Source organism: Actinia tenebrosa, unplaced genomic scaffold, assembly GCF_029948245.1.
Source record: "Actinia tenebrosa isolate PJP-AT-01 unplaced genomic scaffold, QUT_ActTen_1.0 PGA_scaffold9__36_contigs__length_13948895, whole genome shotgun sequence".
NCBI classification, from domain to species: Eukaryota; Metazoa; Cnidaria; class Anthozoa; order Actiniaria; family Actiniidae; genus Actinia; species Actinia tenebrosa.
In genome coordinates, this window is record NW_028292586.1 from 9187749 (window position 1) to 9205873 (window position 18125).

The following is an 18125-nucleotide window of genomic DNA, read 5'->3' on the forward strand; positions in this document are numbered from 1 at the left end:
GATTTTTTTTTTTTTTTTTTGCATGAAATCTGATATCGGCGGTTTGCCCCGCCCCACCCCCCCGCCCCACCCCCCCCCCCCCCCCCCCCCCCCCCCGCACAAATCCTGCATCAAACTCAGTTTGAAGTAAGTTAGTCATCGGGTAACAAACTAATTTTAACTGGGCTACTGGCTTTGATCTTTTAATCATTCAGTATTTCTAATTTGTATTCAGAATTTTTTTCCACGATTTTAATTATTCATTAGCAATGATTTTCTCGAGCATCTTGCATTTGCATTATATTGTAGGCTTTCAGTACATCGTTCTGAATATGTTTTTTCTTCTTTTTAGTTTAGTTAGTCGTTTCTGAGTGCGTCCTTCAGGTTGTAATTCATCAATAGCTGCTTGTAGGAGGAGAAATAACGAGTAGACTATGACCGATTGTGGAGAAGAATCAGTCGTAATTAAATTAACATTAGTAGGATGTATGTTATTACCAATATAAGAATGTGTATACTAGTGCAAAACGATATTAAGTCGATTATTGCTGGATCACCATGAATTTACTGTTATTTTTCCAGTGTTTTTTCTTTTTTTTTTTTTTGATATTGGTTTTATATGAGTGACTCTAGTATTGTTTATATTGTCAACAGGTATCTGATTCTGATCCAGTAAGATTGAAGAGAGTTTGTTATATCTGAAATGGAAACCATGCAGTTGCCTTAGTTTGTCGTTGGTGGTGTAGGTGGATATCCTACCGTCAGCTTTGCTAAACATGCGTTTGAATTCGCCGCGGGTTAAGTGTCGCGCTAATACTTATTGTTATATACTCATGTGTTATACGGAAGAAGTAATTTATGTCGCTTTACTATTCATGGATGATGCGCCTGAAAACAATGAATACAATGAGATGTATTTTATGAGAAGGAAGACGAGTCTTTAATATTCAGCTTTTGGTTTATTATATTTTTCGTTCAAACGAAACCCCAAACTACCCACTACAAATCGTTCACATTTCTCGGTCTTAAAGTATGATATTTATAGCCTTCACAATTACTGAATTATTTTTAGCATAACTATTGTGTTGGCCACGACCTATACAAATATATGTACTAATAAAAATCAGTTTGGGAACAAACCTTTATTATTATTCAAGCATCGGAATTTCCAAAAAGAGACCTCCTCAATTACTACTGTTGGATGTAAAAAAATTCCTATAAGTCGTTTTTTAAGCCGTCGATTTTCATGTTGAGTGTTTTATTATTAAACCCAGAGTACACCCTCACTGTTCCACTTTAAAATACATTAAAATCTAAAGAAACATCCTTGTGTAAATTATTTTCAATTTAGGATCTACGTAGCTATTTTGTGGCCTCTTTTTTTTCTTCGGCCTCTTTTTTTTCTTCGGCCTCTTTTTTTTCTTCGGCCTCTTTTTCTTCTTCTACGTCTTCTTTGTTTTCTACAGGAGTATCTTCGGTTTCCGTTTCTTCTTGAGGGAGATCCACAACAATTTTTACTGCAGAAGAAGGAAATCTTCCAAATTTCCCATCCAGAGTTCCTTCATACCACTGCCCATCATCGTCTTTACTCACTAGCATGATTATTTGGCCCTCTTTAATGCTTAACTCGTCGTCTTTTTGCTTATCATAATCGGTTTTTGCACGACAGCAAGGTTTGGTTTCAGCTACAGTAGCCGTGTCGTCTGCCAAAGGATTCGTGCCTTTGGCAGAAGCTGCCTCGTTTCCCGATGCTGTTTGAGCTTTGGATAAAGTTGGACCACTCTTTGCACCTACAACCCGCTTGTTCAACAACATTACAACTCTTTCGAGGGTATCGGCAGATTTCTTGTGAAATTCCAACATTCCACAGACAAGTTGGCTGAGCTGGTGTATCATCTCCACCTCATTTGTTAGGAGTTTAGTCATGCCTTCTTTACATACAACCTTTGATTCTTCAAATTTGTACTGAGCCATTTTAACTTCTTCGATGGAGCCCTTAGGTCCTTTACGTTTCTTGCAATCATAGTCAAGTCTTCTTCCTTGAAGCTTCTTCCTGTTGAGCGCCAATTCCTTTAACTCCCCGTTTTCTAACTCGTGCAGGGGCATCAAGAAATTTTCTTGGATGTGGGAATCCATGGCATTTCGGCTGTCGCTGACCTCGATAAGTACACTACCCACATCAAGTAAAGCGGAAGCATACTCGGAGTTAAAGGGGTCGAGTTCATGGCCTGCTTTCAGCATTACATCTCCCAAAAGACCTTCAGTTTGTGGATAGGTCGATCCTGGCGCTCCCATATGCATGTACATCTTGGCACGAATCGCTGGATTCGGGTGAAGGAATTCTTTAGTTTTTGCTGTTAGTTGACTTACGAGAGTAGTGATGGCGTCCGTCTTTTTCTCCATTTCGACGAATTCTTCTTCCATTTTGGTTCCTTCGACAGAACCCATCTTCTCGCTGACATACTGGTTCGCTTTATTGATTTGTTTTTTGAATCCCGCGAGCGACATTTTGTTGTTTAGGTTCCGTCCTTTGATTTGTTCTCAAGTATTTACCCTGATTTTTACCTTCCTCAAGGCCAATTCTTGTTTTAATACGAGCGTCCGTTGGACTTACAAAAGATCTTTCTTCTTTGAACTGTTTTCTTCTGTGATATTCTACGTCCAACTAAAAACGACTCAAACACTGCAGCTGGATTATGTACACTCTTTCACTAGTTATTCAAGTGACAATAAATGTATAATTCATCAAATATTATTCATTTTCATTCCCTTAGATGTTCTAGATAGGTTTATCCAATTTGAATTAAGGAAAGCGACCATACGCTTTGTCTAAACCAACCAATGAACACTCATTGTTTTGTCGAACGCCGCAGTTGAAGACAGCAGCTGTAGTGGGCGAAAATACAAGAGAGGGATTCTATTCACTCAAAATTTCTCGTATATCCCCGTAAAATTACGCAGTTCCAGTTTTATTTTTTTCTGTCAATTAAAACGTTACTTTAGTTACTGTACTGTTATATTTTTCCGTATTTTTATATATCATTCATACATACCGTGCGAGGGGCCTGTATTTAAAATCACAACTAGACTTATTATTCAATCAATCTTTATGTACTGTTTTGAACGGCGAGTTTATTCAATTGTCCGACACTGGGCGAAATGAAGTTAGTCAATAAGCTATGCTTTCGTACCGCCAAGAGACCATGAACAATTTGCAACGAATTCGACGAATTCAACGTTATATGTAATGCGGAAAAGTTAAAAAATTTAAAATTTAAAGCCATACTCATGCCTTTGATTCTCACTATTTTTGCATATTGTGGCATCTTTCAATCATGGCTTAGAAAGCTCTCCCATTGATAGAGGAATATTTTGAAGGCTAAGCCAGCTCCGTTTGGTGTAATAGGAAAACTAATTAAGTAGAAATAAAAAGCGTATTTGTAGTTTTTGTTTAGTTTTGTCGAGATTGCTAGGTCTAAAACAATTTCCACAATTGGAACTGATGATTATATTGATCTCTGTCACTGCGCCACATAAAGATGGTAATTTGTATAGTTTATGATGTGCGCAAGCTCAGCTTGATCACCTTTGTTGGCAAGTGAGTGTTGTCCGTTGTGGTGGAGTTCACGCTAGTTTCCAACAAAGTATTTTTTACGGGCAGAGCAAAGAGGAATTGTCGAGCTTCATAGGCGTATATGGCAGATCGTCGAAGCTCATAAAAAAAATGGAAACAATTCACAACCAAGGGATATTCATATTCTCTTGTTCACAACTGAATAGATAGATGTACCAAGAAAAAATAAATAATTAGAATACCAGTAACAACGACATCAAATATTTAACTAACTGATGGTTTGAAAAAGGCTGAAATGATTCGTGATTTCATATATAGTAATTTTAAAGGCTACCGCCGTATGATGAAATTATTTTTTTCCTTGGACGAAAAAGGGAATACACAGAGCAGCAAAATTTATTTAAAACAATTTGCATTTTTTCTTTTTCTTTTTTTACCTTTTACTCTTCTCGAAAATTTCATGAAAGCTATTTTTTTGTAGCGAATACACATTTACTAGGATTCGATAATATAAGGTGTAAATTGTATTTTTCACGCATAAAGAGATACGATAACCGATAACGTCATAGAGGTCAAAGGTACGTGAAGGTGCGACATACGGGAGAGGCAGGGTCGTGAAAGCTGAATCATAAACTCCGTATTTTTGGCACGCGATAGTTAGTTGAAATATTTCACGATACCTGGTTGCATTCGTATTTGTTATATATATGACTATACAGTACTCATTTAGAGCAACGATATAAGGAACACGATTTTGAAAAATAAACTTATCATACTTCGCTTTGCCTTCGTTTTTCAGGCTTTGCACGTCCTCACAAATTTCTTTTTATACAAAAGAAACTAATTATAATTAGCTTAAGTGACAAAAATAAAAGTCATTCAGTTCCTTCCCCCTAGGGGTTGGGGACTCCAATCAAAAAGGGGCGGGCGTTCCCTCTGGGGATTAGGCAGAGTCATTAGGTATGTATGTGGCGGGTTACCTGTGCTATTATGCCCGCGATACCAAGATCAGCGGTGCGCAGTGTGAGTACAATACAGCAAGATGAAGGTTTTATCATGGCGGCTGTTGTTTGTCCGGGACCTCAAGCTTTAAGGTTTGTTTATGCTCAAATCGAAGGTATAAATAGTAAAATAACCTTTAAAATAGAATATTTAATGCTTACATGGGTTAATGATTTACTTTTCTTCGTGTAGACAAGCAGAAGTGCTTCGGGCGAGCTTGAAAGGTAAGTTGTTTACAAGTGGACTGCAAATAATTTTTCTAGAATTGCGTCAACAATAGACTTCGGGATTGGTATTTCTCCTGCAATCTTCCATGGATAGCCTATGAATAATCAATATTGCAGGCATAGATGTGGCACAGAAAGTTTTGCATTTTAGAAATAATCTCCATTATAAGCGTATAAGTAATCTTCAACCATTCGTGTAAGGTAGTTTTTAAAGAAAGTTAAGGATAAGCTTAACTAATTTTGAGTCACCATTGTAATTTTAGGGGGATTGAGTTGTTTCATTCATTGGAATTAATTCTACTTGTTTTTTTTTTAACATCTTTAATATTTCTTTGTAACCTACAACATTTAGTGTTTTTCTTTAAAATAATTTCAATTTCGTTTTTGCTAGTTTCTTTACATTGCCCATAAATATAACAAGCTACAGTAATATATGTTACTAAAGAGGCTTAGCACCATCATGTGATGGCAGCCACGGCAGGGGGCAGGAACAAATGAATCTGGTCTACTCTGATTTGAATAACAATAAATTCAGTTTCCCCAGGAGAGGGGGGGAGGGAAAGACTATTGTTGTGCTTCCTGTCATGGCTGTCATCATGTGATGGTGCAAGGCCTCTATTGAATAGATTTGATCTTCATTCTTAGCAAACAACTGCCCCTACCCTCCCCTTTCTTCTCTTTCTTTTCAGCAAAGCAAAAATGAATAATTTAATGTTATTGATGATTGAGCAATGAGCAAATGAATGAGTGAATGAGCAAATGAATGAGTGAATGAATGAATGAATGACATGCTGTATTGAACAAATGTATTTGTAACAATGGATGACTGATTCACATTAAACAAATGAATTAGGAAATGTACAATTGATTAAATGAATGAATGAAGTAAAGAATCATACATACATGTACACAAAATTGAAATGAATCTTAATATTTTTATATTACTTTATACTTTATATACTTTATATACTTCAAAAAGCTAGACTGAACCTTTTATTTCCAGGTAGTTTTGAGGACTTCAATGTGGGCAGTTCAGGATGGTCTTCAAGGCAGATGTATGACATAGTTTGAACTGTTTTAGTTTATCAACCAACAATGACCCTTTTTTCGATAAATTCTTGCTTTATTATAAAAAGTTGTGAATTCATCAGTTCTAAAATCACAAAATATTCAGCTTCAAAATTTATCCATAATTTCATTTTTTCCAAAAGGCTACAGGATTTATACAAGAATATCCTGTTGAATGACCTGGAGTTTGCCCTGGATAAGAAAGTAGAACAAGACTTGTAAGCAACTATTTATATACATAATTATGGTTTGTTATTACCTGTATATTTATTTCAAAATTAATGAATAATTAATAAGCATTAAGACCCCTTCAAATCCATAACATGCATGGATTTTTATATCAACGTGGAAAGCTTTATACAAAGATTTTGAAATCTTTATAAAGGACCAAAAGAGTACTAGAGCATGTCACAAATAAGGACCCTAAATGCTCTTTAATTATTATGCATGAATTTCGAAGTTGTTTAATCAACATGCAGATTGTGTGTTATCAGGTCTAAAATCACTCGGCTACATCTCGTGGTTTTAAACCTAGCTGATAAAACACTCCTGGCCGTTTATTAAACTATACATGATTATATCAGAATTGTAGAGTCAATATACATGTACAGTACATCGTTGAATTTAAACAATTCTCTTTAATGTCCATAATATTTTTTTCTAGATGGAATTATTCATTTAAAAGCCAGATCGATTTCTTAAGACATCAAACAAAAGATAATAAGGTACTGTACCATTCTAAGGGGATTTTTTAAATATTAAAAAATAGAATAAAATGTAAAATATAGTACAGGTTTGCCTGCATTCATTCACAACACTTCTGCAAGCAAATTGATTTTTAACCAATTCTATTTATCTAAAGACAGTTTTTTTGTACTTTAGGCTTATGCAATGTGACCAACAAACATAAATTTAGAAAATATAGAAACCTATTCCTCCGATTTGTTTTAAAAAAAACTATTAACAATGTCAGGCACATTAAATATTTACCAGGACACTCACAAATTGTCATGAGAGTAGTCAGAAATTATTCAAAGTTGTTATTTTTTTCACATATTGTAAACAAGTTGTTTATTGTTCATGATTATGTACATGATGGTTTGAAATGCTAATCTCATCTAGAGATATGGACACTTCCTTTTATCCACTAAGGTTTTTATTTATTGAATCATTATTTATTCATTTATTTATTTGGCTTGAGGTGATACCGTACGGACCAAGGTCTGTACCAATGACTGAGAGCCAAATATTTTCCCGTACGGGCCAACCTAACTCAGTCAATAAGCATTTTATCATATGACCCTCACGAAAAGAAAATTAACAAAATAAAAGAAAGAAATAGTAAATAAAAGCTAAAGATTGAAAGCGCGCAGCTCCGAGCAGGGCCATACGGGTTCGTACGGCCCTGCTCACACCATTTTCCTGAAGGTTTTTTTAAGAGCGCGCTCCCAGGCAGATACGATTCATATGATGGTATCAAATATTTTGTATGACCAGGGCTCAAAGTCAAGTGAGATACAGGCTGTTTTATCGTTATTTCTTGAAGCAGCCAGTGGCTTTTATATTCAGGTATGAACTATACATTAAATCCTTTACACATTTCTCAAATTGGGATCAAAAATATGTAAATTGTAATTTTGATTGTTTTGCAATGAAATATGTTTTTTTTGCTGCATTGCTGCAGGCCCATACATGACTGTAAAAATTGGAAATTGCTAATTATATTTATTTGATAACGTTGAAGGCAACACTGAAATGGGTAACTTTCATTATAGCAAACTTTTTACCAATTATAGCCTCTTTTAATAGAATTTCCATGAATACAACAATGCGATATTTTTATCATATACAGTATATATCTGAAGTTTCTAAACATTGTATGTTTTGGTTTTCTCATGTTGTACTCTTTATTTTGTTTATTGTTTCTTTAGCTCTTGCAAGAATTTTGCCTTCATTACAATCTTGATCTTCCGGGACACACAAAGTCCTCTCACCTTGGCATCTTAGAAGGTACACTAAGGGTACACCTTGTATGCCAAGGGTTAACTGTTGATGTCAAATACATGCACTTTCTGACAAAAAAAAAATTACTGTAACCCAGCCTCAGTCTTGGTCAATCAATAAATTATCGCTAAGATTAATAATACAGCATTTAATGATTATTCACTGAAGGCAAAGTGAATATCCGGGAATATTTACTGAGATGCCTTCAAGTGGCAAGGCGACTGAGGTAAATAGTATTTCTTAAACTAGTGGATTTAATAAATAACGGAGAGACAGTTTCATTTATTTATTTTTTCTAATTTTATTTATCTCTGCAAGAGGCACACATTGAAAAACAAGCATGCAAGTTATATTCACCTGTAGGTGAATATAACAGCATAAGATGTAAATTCTAACCAATAAGCATACTGTGTATATTAGATTCACTTAAGTAAAATTACTAATTTTAATATTATTAATACTAATAATAATCTATTGATTGAGCAAGAGACATAATTCACCAAAACTGAGGCTGGGTTAAAGTAAAAACTTGCATAAAAGAATCATGACTATTATTTTACCAAGTCAGGCTGAAATGCTTGCTTATATTTTGGTATTTACATGTAGTGAGAAATCAGGTGAAGTGCCAGAAAAAATACATGTATTAGGTAAAATAATTAATATTTTGTTTCACTTCAGATGGAAATGTTGATAATCTAAATAAGAAACCTCACACTCAATCATGTTACTATGTGTGTCAAGACTGCTTGGTTCATTTAGGAGATATAGGTAAGGAATAGGAAATTAATTATTGATTTATTTAGGCCCTGTCCACACGTATCCAGACATTTTTGTATCCGCAATTTTTTTTGCGGATACGGGTTGCATCCACACGTGTCCGCAAATTTTTGTATCCATATCCGGAAATTTTCGAAAACGGTCTCCAGAGTGGAAATTTTCAAATACGCTCCGACGTTTGGACGATCGTATCTGCCAATTTTCGAATACCATGACGTAAACACGATTTTGCGCATGCTCAATAGAAAAACTATCCTTCAAAGGGGCTAGGCAATAGGGTGCATCAGGGCGGATCAAGAAATTTTTTGATACATGTGGACAGAAAAAACGGTTTGAAAGCGATTTGAATACACTGCGTGTGGACGCGAACATTTTCGTATCCGAAAACAAAAATTGTGGATACAAAAATTTCCACGTACGTGTGGACAGGGCCTTAGTATCTTGTAGTAGTTAATAAAAAATAACGACAACTTTAAGTTTTTGAAAAGCATGATTTTATTAATCCTCAACTTCGAATCATTTTGTATTTAATAAATAGTTATCAAACATGCATGCAGAAGTTACAATTAAATTGCATTAATGATAACAAGTGAAATATCAATTAGTATCACAATTCTTCTATTTCATATTATTAATACTCATTATTATTATTAATTTAATACTTATATGGTGCAAATTTTCATGTGAATATGATCAAATGTACCTGATATCTTTTTTACAACTACTTAAAAATAAAATAGAAAATTGAGCAGAAAATATATTAGCTTATAATTATGTCTTGAATGCATTAATAATGGTAATTGAACTGAGTGGAGTGCAATTTGGTCTGAAATCAAACGCGCGATTACAAAATCGCATGACCGTGTAGCGGGAGTGCGATTTGTAATTGCAAGTTTGATTTCAGACCAAAATTGCACGACACGAAGTTCAATTACCACTTTATTATATCCATTTTGAAATCTTTTTTGAAAAAGACGTTTTTTCCAGTTAAACTGACATGACTTACGATCTAAAAGCAGTCGACCCAAACATGCTGTCAAGAGAACTTGTTTATACTGATCGAGCAATGATTCTCATTTTGAAAACCAACACTTTCAATCCAAAACTAAAATGAATTTATATAGGACCAAAAGGTTTACAAATTAAGAAACATTTACTTACATTAAATAGCAAGACAATCCTGCCCAAAAGGGTTGTAATGAACTGGCTGTTGTCCATACAGCCAATGCTCACTGCTTGTATTTTTACGATTTCTGTTCAACATGTTTAGATCACACTTGTGCCAACAAAACAGCAAAAATCAAAGGTTGTTTAGTCCTTCGGTTGTCCTTAAGAAGTCACGTAGCTCAGCAAAAATCTTCCTCTTAAGAAAAGCTTCTTTTAATGACTGTATTTTCAATGTGTTGTTATGCTTTAAAGATTGAAAAGGAAACCACTTTCCACGATCAATCGCCAAGAAGTCACATTCAAAAGATGCCGACTGCATTTTCTCCCACTGCTTTTCGCTGTAATATCTTCAACTTACTTAAGCAGTTACTTTACAAAGATGCTTTTGACGATTTTAAGTGATCAGTTGGTCTTTTTAAGTCCTTTTTACGGCTTTTTAAGTCTTTTTTAAGGCTTTTGACGGTAAAATCGTTCTCTAGAAGATTTTTTTTTGAGCCGTGACTTTTTTTTTTTCGCAAGAAGCGGTGAGCTCAATACTCAGATGGATTCCTTGATATAATTGGCTAGAAAATGACATGTCTCTCCTGTGATTGGTTCATATCAGTTGATGTGCAAAATCGTGCAATTTAGAGCTCAAAATCGTGCAATTTATGCTGAAATCACTGCTGCAGGGAACCAATCAGATTGCAGGATTTGCTTGTGATTTCAAAATGGATGTAATAAATGAATAAATTAAATTAAATAAATACATGTCTTTGGGTGATTTAGTAAAATGAAAAAAATGAAATGTCTTTTAATGTTTCTTTAGCCAGGTATTGTGATGATTCCAGTCAGGCTGAATTGTTTTACAGACATGCACTGGTCCTTGTGCCTTCTAATGGTGAGTTATTTGTTTGAAAATATTTAGCAGTATATTTGCTTGATTATTATTTACAGCAATTAGTCAGCTTCTGAATAATATTAATTATGACCATGCCATGTTTTTAGGTCAGCCATACAACCAACTAGCCATTCTAGCAAGTGCCAAAGGAGACCAACTTGGGACTGTTTATTTCTACTGTAGAAGGTATATTTTTTAAATATTTTTACAAATAATCATTCTATCATAATTTCATAATTATATAAAACATATATGTTTTTCTCCCCTCAATTTTATTCATCATAAGTTTAACAAATAGACATCAGTTTTTTAATACAGGATCAATCAATCACATTGTCAAAGTAGTATGTGGATCCACTTGGCTATGCCTTGTGGATCCGCACTCGTTCTCGTTTACATCAGCTTTATCTGTCTGTCCTCTTATTAATGATAAAAAAATAACCAATCAGCATGAGAGAAATTTGTAAGTTATTGTGAAATGAAATGTTTTTTTTTGTTTGAATTGTAGTATTGCAGTAAAAAACCAGTTTCCTGCTGCATCAACCAATCTTCACAAGATATTCACCAAAATATGCTCCAAGAACAGTACAATGTAATGTATTATTGGGACAAAATAATAAATGTACACTTAGTTGCTAATATTAATGAGACGATTATAAAAAGATAACCAGCTAAAAACTAGTGTGAGCTGCGTTGGCATTTCTAATGAAACAGTAATGATAAAAGGGTAAATTATACACCGTGAAAAGATGAACTGACGTTTTGGACGCTAGTCTTCGTTTTTTAGCCATGCAATCAGAAGGTCAGGATCAAATTGTAGTTCTGTGATAAAATATAGGCCTCTCATCAATTTGGTGAATTCAAAGGATTAACACTTGCACTTAGGGGTTGCTTTCACTCCCTTGCACCTTCAACACCTCTGTAGCCCAGACATTTTTAAGACATTTTTATTATTGAATTTGAAAGACAAATATGTATATATTTATGTAGCTAGCTTAATTAAGATTGATGAAGTATCATAACAGAGAATGCATGAAGATGCCATTCAATAATATGCTTATATTTAAAATGTCTCAATTAATTTACCTTATGGCCAAGATTATTATAATTCTGATTGTGCATGAAAACAAAGTTTATTTCAAATGTTTTTTGAACAGGATCATTCAATATAGTTTTTACAGCATCTTTTCATAGCTTCATCATTGTATTATTATCTTTGCTTCAATTAAACAGAGATTATAAAGCTGTGTCATCATTATAAGTAAAAACAACTGTTTGTTGTTTTAAATTCTTTTGTGGTAATAAATCTTCTTGATGTTACAAATAGTTCCAGCACAGATGGCATCTCTAATGCAGAATTTTTCCACCTGTTCCTCAAGTTTCATGGACACATATATCTTGATCAGGGTGAGTAATGGCCATAAGCTTTATAACTGCTTAAGATTTGCAAGCAAAGAAGCTCCTAAAAAATGAATAAGAGGTACAAGTTGTTTTAATTAATAATCAAAGCACCAAAAAAATTTATCTTACTGAGTGTATAATTTGTAACAGCTCTGGTGTGACACAAAATAGAAGCACAATTTAAGTGTTGTATAGCCAAAAAGGCATATGTTTTTAGAATATTAAACATTTACTTTGGTTTTTGCCATTGGAATAAGGGATTGTTGGAACTTTTTAAACTTTTCATTATGTTGCAGATTTGAGTGAAGCAAGACAGCTGAAGAATACCATAGTTGAGGGTTTCAAAGTAAGATTTTTCTCACAGTTTCTTTCATTCTCTCATTCTTTTCTTTTTTCTTTCCTTTTTTTTTTCTTTTCTTTTTTGAAGCATTACACTTTCTTTTCTTTTTTGAAGCATTACACTTGAAATACTCACAGTATAATTCTTGCTAATATTAAATTTACATATTTGAATGTTTTTAGTTTCTACTCCAGCAAGATGCATTGAAGCTAGATGATTACATTCATTTAGCGGCCATTACTTTGTTTAGTTTGTATCACATTAAATCAAGTGGAGTAGATGATTTGGAGGAGTTTGATTATATCGGCAAAGATGATGAGGTACAGTAAAAAGGCATGAAACATGACATCCATTAAACAAAGACACATGACAGATTATCAAGCAATAACAATGACAAGTAGACTTAAACTTTAGAATTGTTTTTGTGGTTGATAATTAAGTGGATTGTGGATTTATATATTAGCACAACAAAATTGTGTGAAAAAAATGAAAACTATAATGAGTTTTTGCTTGATTTTTCTGCTCTTTTCTATTATTTTATTTTAGCAGACTTTCTTGTTAGCTTCTATTGAATTTATTGTACTTTTATCTAAATTGGTCTCCCTGTGGTCTCAGATTCCTTCAATTCTGTTTTTTTTACAATTTAACTTACGAATTTCTTGGTAAATGTATTGGCTACACCTCGTGGATCCACACTACTTTGACAATGTGATGACAGAATTTATCATCAATAAGAGGACAGACACATTAACTGATGTCAATTTGTTAAGTACAGTGAAAAAAATTAATATCTTCTGACATTATTTCTTTTTTCTTCTTGTTGTTTGTAGGATGGTTTTCAGCTGGCTCTAGAATTTGCAGGTATGTTTTAGTGCTAATAGATTTAACTCATATTTTCAAGCCATAAAATGTAATCTATAATTTATTGTACATATATATTTACTACTATTATTTGCTTTTTATTAAAAAAACACTTAATTATTGCATTAGTGTGTACTCATTGTATATTTAATATATTTTTAACTTCTAGTCAATTTCTTCAATGCTGTGCTAGCCCACCTAACTAACCAAACCAACAATGATCATCCTCTACCAAGCCAAACCCTGGTCTACCTTAGTGTGTTTTGCCAATGGATTGCTGGTAATGCATCTAGTGCCTGGAGAGAGGATACTATCAAATCTGGAGTGTAAGTTTTGTACCTAGATAACTACACTGTCCCATCACAATCCGTGAAGGAAATGGTCATGTACTGTAGCCTGCAACTTTAGCTGTGGTTAAGACAGGCAAATAGAAGTGGCTGTGCATGCAGGCCAATATCTTGCTAGTTGTATGTGATAACTGAAACAAATGTAATCCTACCTACGGGACTTCCAGTTAACAGAATTGACTAAAAACTAAACCTATGCTGTCATTTTTTTGTTTGTTTCTCAGTGCATGGGACAAGTTTGCATTGCTTTTGAACCAACTGAGTTGTGAAAACTTCCATATCGACATACCAGGTAAGCAAAGAAAGTTCTAAGTGCATGATTTATCCACTTTCTGCTTTGACTAGGCCTACAAATATTCCTGAAAACAATGATTTTTTTTTGTTTCAAGGGTTTTCTTTGATTAGACCAGTTTTCCTCCCTATGTAACACTCATCATATCCATGAAATTCCATCAATGTAATTTATGAGTTAGCTGAGCCCTTACTTACTTGAGGGTTCGTAACATTGAATGATGGATCACATTTCAAATAAAAATAAAATAAAAAGTTGAACTTGTCAATCAAGTGAATACTGAGTCTTTGTAACTCCGCCTCTCACTGTGCTAACCTGTCTGCCTGTCTGTGTGCTTTCAGCAATTATTGCTGTCTGTGTTAATGTTTGTTTGTTTCTGTCCATCAGCTCCCTGCATCCCTACCCATGGACTGTTGGTTTAGGATAGCTGTGTGAACACCCATCAACAAGTTATTGTTGTTTTATTCCAGATTCTTAGCTATATTCTTATATGTAACTTTGATTCCTCAGATACTCCACTTTATGAAGACTGGGAATTACATGCCTTCATTCCCTTGAACTCATTCCACAAGTAAGAAAACCATACTACAATATACAATACTACACTGTATAATAATATTGGAAGGACTTTCTCCTGTAATAAACTTACCCCAAAAAACCATTAGCCTGTAAATCAAAGACCGCTTTCCAAAGCACGCGCTTCTCTTCTGGGATATAAAACCTACAATATTGCCATACGAGGACTGTAATTTGATGGAATTTATGTGCTCACGCCTTCTTCCCTCTGGCTCAATATGAAAGCATACACCCAGGCAAGTAAACAGTAACTGAAGGTGTTCTGTGTTATATTTATTGTACCCAGAAAGCTCAATTATACAACGAAGAAAACACAGGTGGAGAATGAACATATGCATAGGGTATACCGCCTCCTTCAGTTTGGTAATAAACTGTCTAGCCATTCACCCAGGTATGCTAACATATATTTAATTAGTTTAAAATGGAACAAAATATGGACTAAAATATCTGATATCATTGGATGATAGTGTTTTGTGATGAAAAGATTGGTATAGAAATAATGGTAATTTTGACACATCTATTTAGTCTGTTAATTAAGACATATTTATTACGATTTGCCGAACCACAGAATCTTGTCCAAAGTTGAAGATGTAGCAACAGGACTTTCCAAATTTTCTCCTCGCATTGAATCAAGTACATCTGAAAACGTGAGTAATAATGCTTTGCTCCTGGCAGTGCAGTAGGTTACAGTGCATATTCAGCGTAAGCCAAAGAGAGACATTACGTATACCTCAGTAAAATTATCGTGCTCTCAATTTGTTACTCACTTACTGTTAACAGAGTTTCAGCCTTCAGGAGATCGCAACAAGGTTACCAGGGGAAGTAGATCTGGATATAGCTGGACAAAAGTTGCCCTCTCTCCCAACCCCTACGTTTTTACCTCAGGTAATCGCTCATCTGTTTAGTTATCTTCCCATGCTCACACGTGCATTTCATTTTCTTGGGAATAAGATTCTTAGTTTGTTTGATACTCGAACATTCCCTGAAGGAAATGACTTATGGTTTAAAATGGAAATTATTTAGTTTCGATCCTCTGTACTTCGGGAAGAGGAATTGCTCATCATCGAGCTGCAGCTGGTTGTTATATGCTCTGTCCTAGCTCGTATAGGTTTTTCGTTGCGAGAAGTGTCGTATCGAAATGAGAGACAATGGAAAGCCAATATGACGACTGCCTCTACGAAATAATAAATTTCGAGATTTCCCACTTTTTCAACTAATACATGTATGCTGTTGTATGAAGTATTTTCGCTAACGTACAATTATTTTGTAATGCCAACAGAAAGCATCGTCACCCACACCCTTCGCCGAGACAAGGTAACTTTTGCGATATACAATGTATTGTGCACACTGAGGTGCAGGCTTGACTCAGGAAAATCAAATTACTGAACATAATTACTTTCAAGACTCAAATATTCAGTAGTTACTAAATAAGACATTCTCTTTCGATTTCTGGAGTCGGTTTGCTTGTAGCTTGAATTTTTTATGCTGATGAGGAAAAAACGTAAATAAAGATCCGGCTATACACGTATAGCACTCAGATTGTGCAACTTTTACCCCTTCTCCCGGCCACGCACATACACTTAAAGAGACACCAAGTTCTTAGTAATAATTGGATGTTTTTGCAGCTCTCTCTTCAATAACGCAAGTCATGGAGTTATTGGTGGCCCTGTTCAGGGAGCACCTTTGTCTACACCGCAAGTACCACAATATTCTCTTTTTCAGTCTGGCTGGAAAGCACCTCTTACTTCTGCTTTCGGCACTACTGGTAAGCTTAATATAACATTAATTGTTATCACTGGAATGAAATGGGAAAACATTACGCCCGAAAAGGTCTATTTCACATAAAGGCAGAAGAGTTAAGCTTCTTTTCTATATGTAACTGATCCATTGAAGGCTTATTGTCTCTGATGACCCTAAATGCCATATGCATGCTGTGTTTAAAAAAAATGATATTTGTCAACATTCTCTTCGTCTGTTTTCTCGATCTAGGATCGACATCACCTTCTCCTACAGAAAAGCCCTTTACAAATGAAAGAACTCCCCATCCTGACCAGTCTCCGGTAGGGCATAAATTCCTAAACCAAGGAACTTTACCTGGTGCGGTGGGAGAATGCCAGCCAATCAGCAGTGTTGGCCCTACATTTCCAGACGCTTCCAGACCCCCAGGCTATTCAACACCATCACCAGGACCTCTCGATGGGTTTGGGTTGAGTGAGAACTGGGGATCTGGAGTGTGGGGACCTGTGAAAATTGGTGCTGCAAATAATAACCCAGCACCAACGCAGCAAGTGCAGGTACGTGACCAAGAGATTGAGTTGTGGGAAAAGACAAACTTTGTTAAAGTAAAACTGAGATCGCTTAAAGGAAGTTAAGTTAACAAGTTAAGTTTTTGTCATAAATGGCAGCTCGAGATCTCAATATTAATTCAGTGTTACAAGCAGTCGAAACGTTTTTTTTTTCAGTGTTACACATTAATTTCAAAATTGTGTACTATACCATTTATTTACCCATAATACTTATCGGTCCTCGGCCTTGTAGCTTTATCGAAATAAGTATAACAATTGATAGTATTAAGAAGACAAAATACTCTTATTCGTTCGTAAAAAGCCCACTCCATGAAAGGCTACAAAACAGGACTTCGCATTAAGGAATGCTAAGAATACTGAATGCTGTATTACATAATGAAAGCTTGAAAACCTACCTTTTCCCTGTCCGTAGTACATAAAAAGGATCCCTGGTATATGGGTAAAAGCAAAATTATTCTAAACCAATCAATTTGTAATTTGTATACCTCTGTTTGAATTTCAGTCGATGTGGGGTCAAGAATTCTCACCCAGCCAAGGAATGTCACCTCTGCAACAGCTGCTTCACGACCAACAGAAACGTAAAGATAACGGAACGTGAAGAGAAACCAGCCCGTGTCAAAGGTTAAAAACAAGTACACCAGCAACTGGACTGAACCGACAGGCGTTTCTATCCTGGTGTCAGTAACTCATGGGTTATCCCAATCCAAATTTACTGAGGTCCATGCAATGATATTTTGACTTGAAATATCTCATTCCGCCTGTTAAGTATGCAAAACTTTGGCAGATCATTTTCAATTTACATCAAATTTGCAGTTAGAACAAGATGGTGCTTCTGTTAATAGTCGAATAGTTTGCATTTTGCTCTAGTTCTGAGAATCAGGTTAGAGTAATGAGCACTGATATTCTTATTGCTATTCTCACGCTGGTTTGTAAGACGATCAACAATGAAGCACGAGCATGATTCGTATTATGCACCTCCACGAAGCATGATAAAGAATAGTTTGATAGAATTCAGAATAAGAATTAAAATTGTCAGTGACCGTTGTTGAGGCCATATTGTTAGAAAGCTCACTTCAATAAATGCATTGTCTGTTATTTCTGGTTTGAATTGCTTTTTACCATTCCTGATAGAGTGAAGGCATTTAACCCGTGAAATATTTAACAAATAAAACAGCTTTTTACGTGCTCCGTTCAGTTATAAAGCACGCAGGACGTGACTAAAGCACGAAAGAAGTGTAAGGAGGAGCATGAATCGTTCTCAAACTTCTTGTGTGCTTACGGCGCTTCCTAAGTGTTTTAATATTGAACGGAGCACGTAAATAGC

The 18125-nt window shown here is 35.0% G+C and overlaps 2 protein-coding genes across 2 annotated transcripts; one reads left to right on the forward strand and one right to left on the reverse strand.

Annotated features, from left to right (window-relative positions):
* Positions 1 to 918: 918 nt before the first annotated feature.
* Positions 919 to 2707, reverse strand: LOC116307736 (endophilin-A3-like). The gene has a single exon (XM_089025274.1). It carries the CDS (start codon positions 2485 to 2487, stop codon positions 1342 to 1344), a length of 1146 nt encoding a protein of 381 aa, XP_088881400.1. The 5' UTR covers positions 2488 to 2707; the 3' UTR covers positions 919 to 1341.
* A 1874-nt stretch (positions 2708 to 4581) lies between these two features.
* LOC116307732 (nonsense-mediated mRNA decay factor SMG7) lies at positions 4582 to 17896 on the forward strand. Its single transcript, XM_031718034.2, has 25 exons — positions 4582 to 4647; positions 4748 to 4779; positions 5786 to 5837; positions 5994 to 6068; positions 6515 to 6575; positions 7348 to 7419; positions 7782 to 7860; positions 8533 to 8622; positions 10607 to 10678; positions 10786 to 10864; positions 11187 to 11270; positions 12006 to 12085; positions 12376 to 12425; positions 12602 to 12739; positions 13250 to 13280; positions 13450 to 13606; positions 13852 to 13919; positions 14430 to 14490; positions 14782 to 14886; positions 15064 to 15142; positions 15276 to 15380; positions 15775 to 15809; positions 16121 to 16260; positions 16485 to 16789; positions 17304 to 17896. Exons 1-25 carry the CDS (start codon positions 4610 to 4612, stop codon positions 17397 to 17399), a joined length of 2184 nt encoding a protein of 727 aa, XP_031573894.2. The 5' UTR covers positions 4582 to 4609; the 3' UTR covers positions 17400 to 17896.
* The last annotated feature ends 229 nt before the right edge of the window (positions 17897 to 18125 follow it).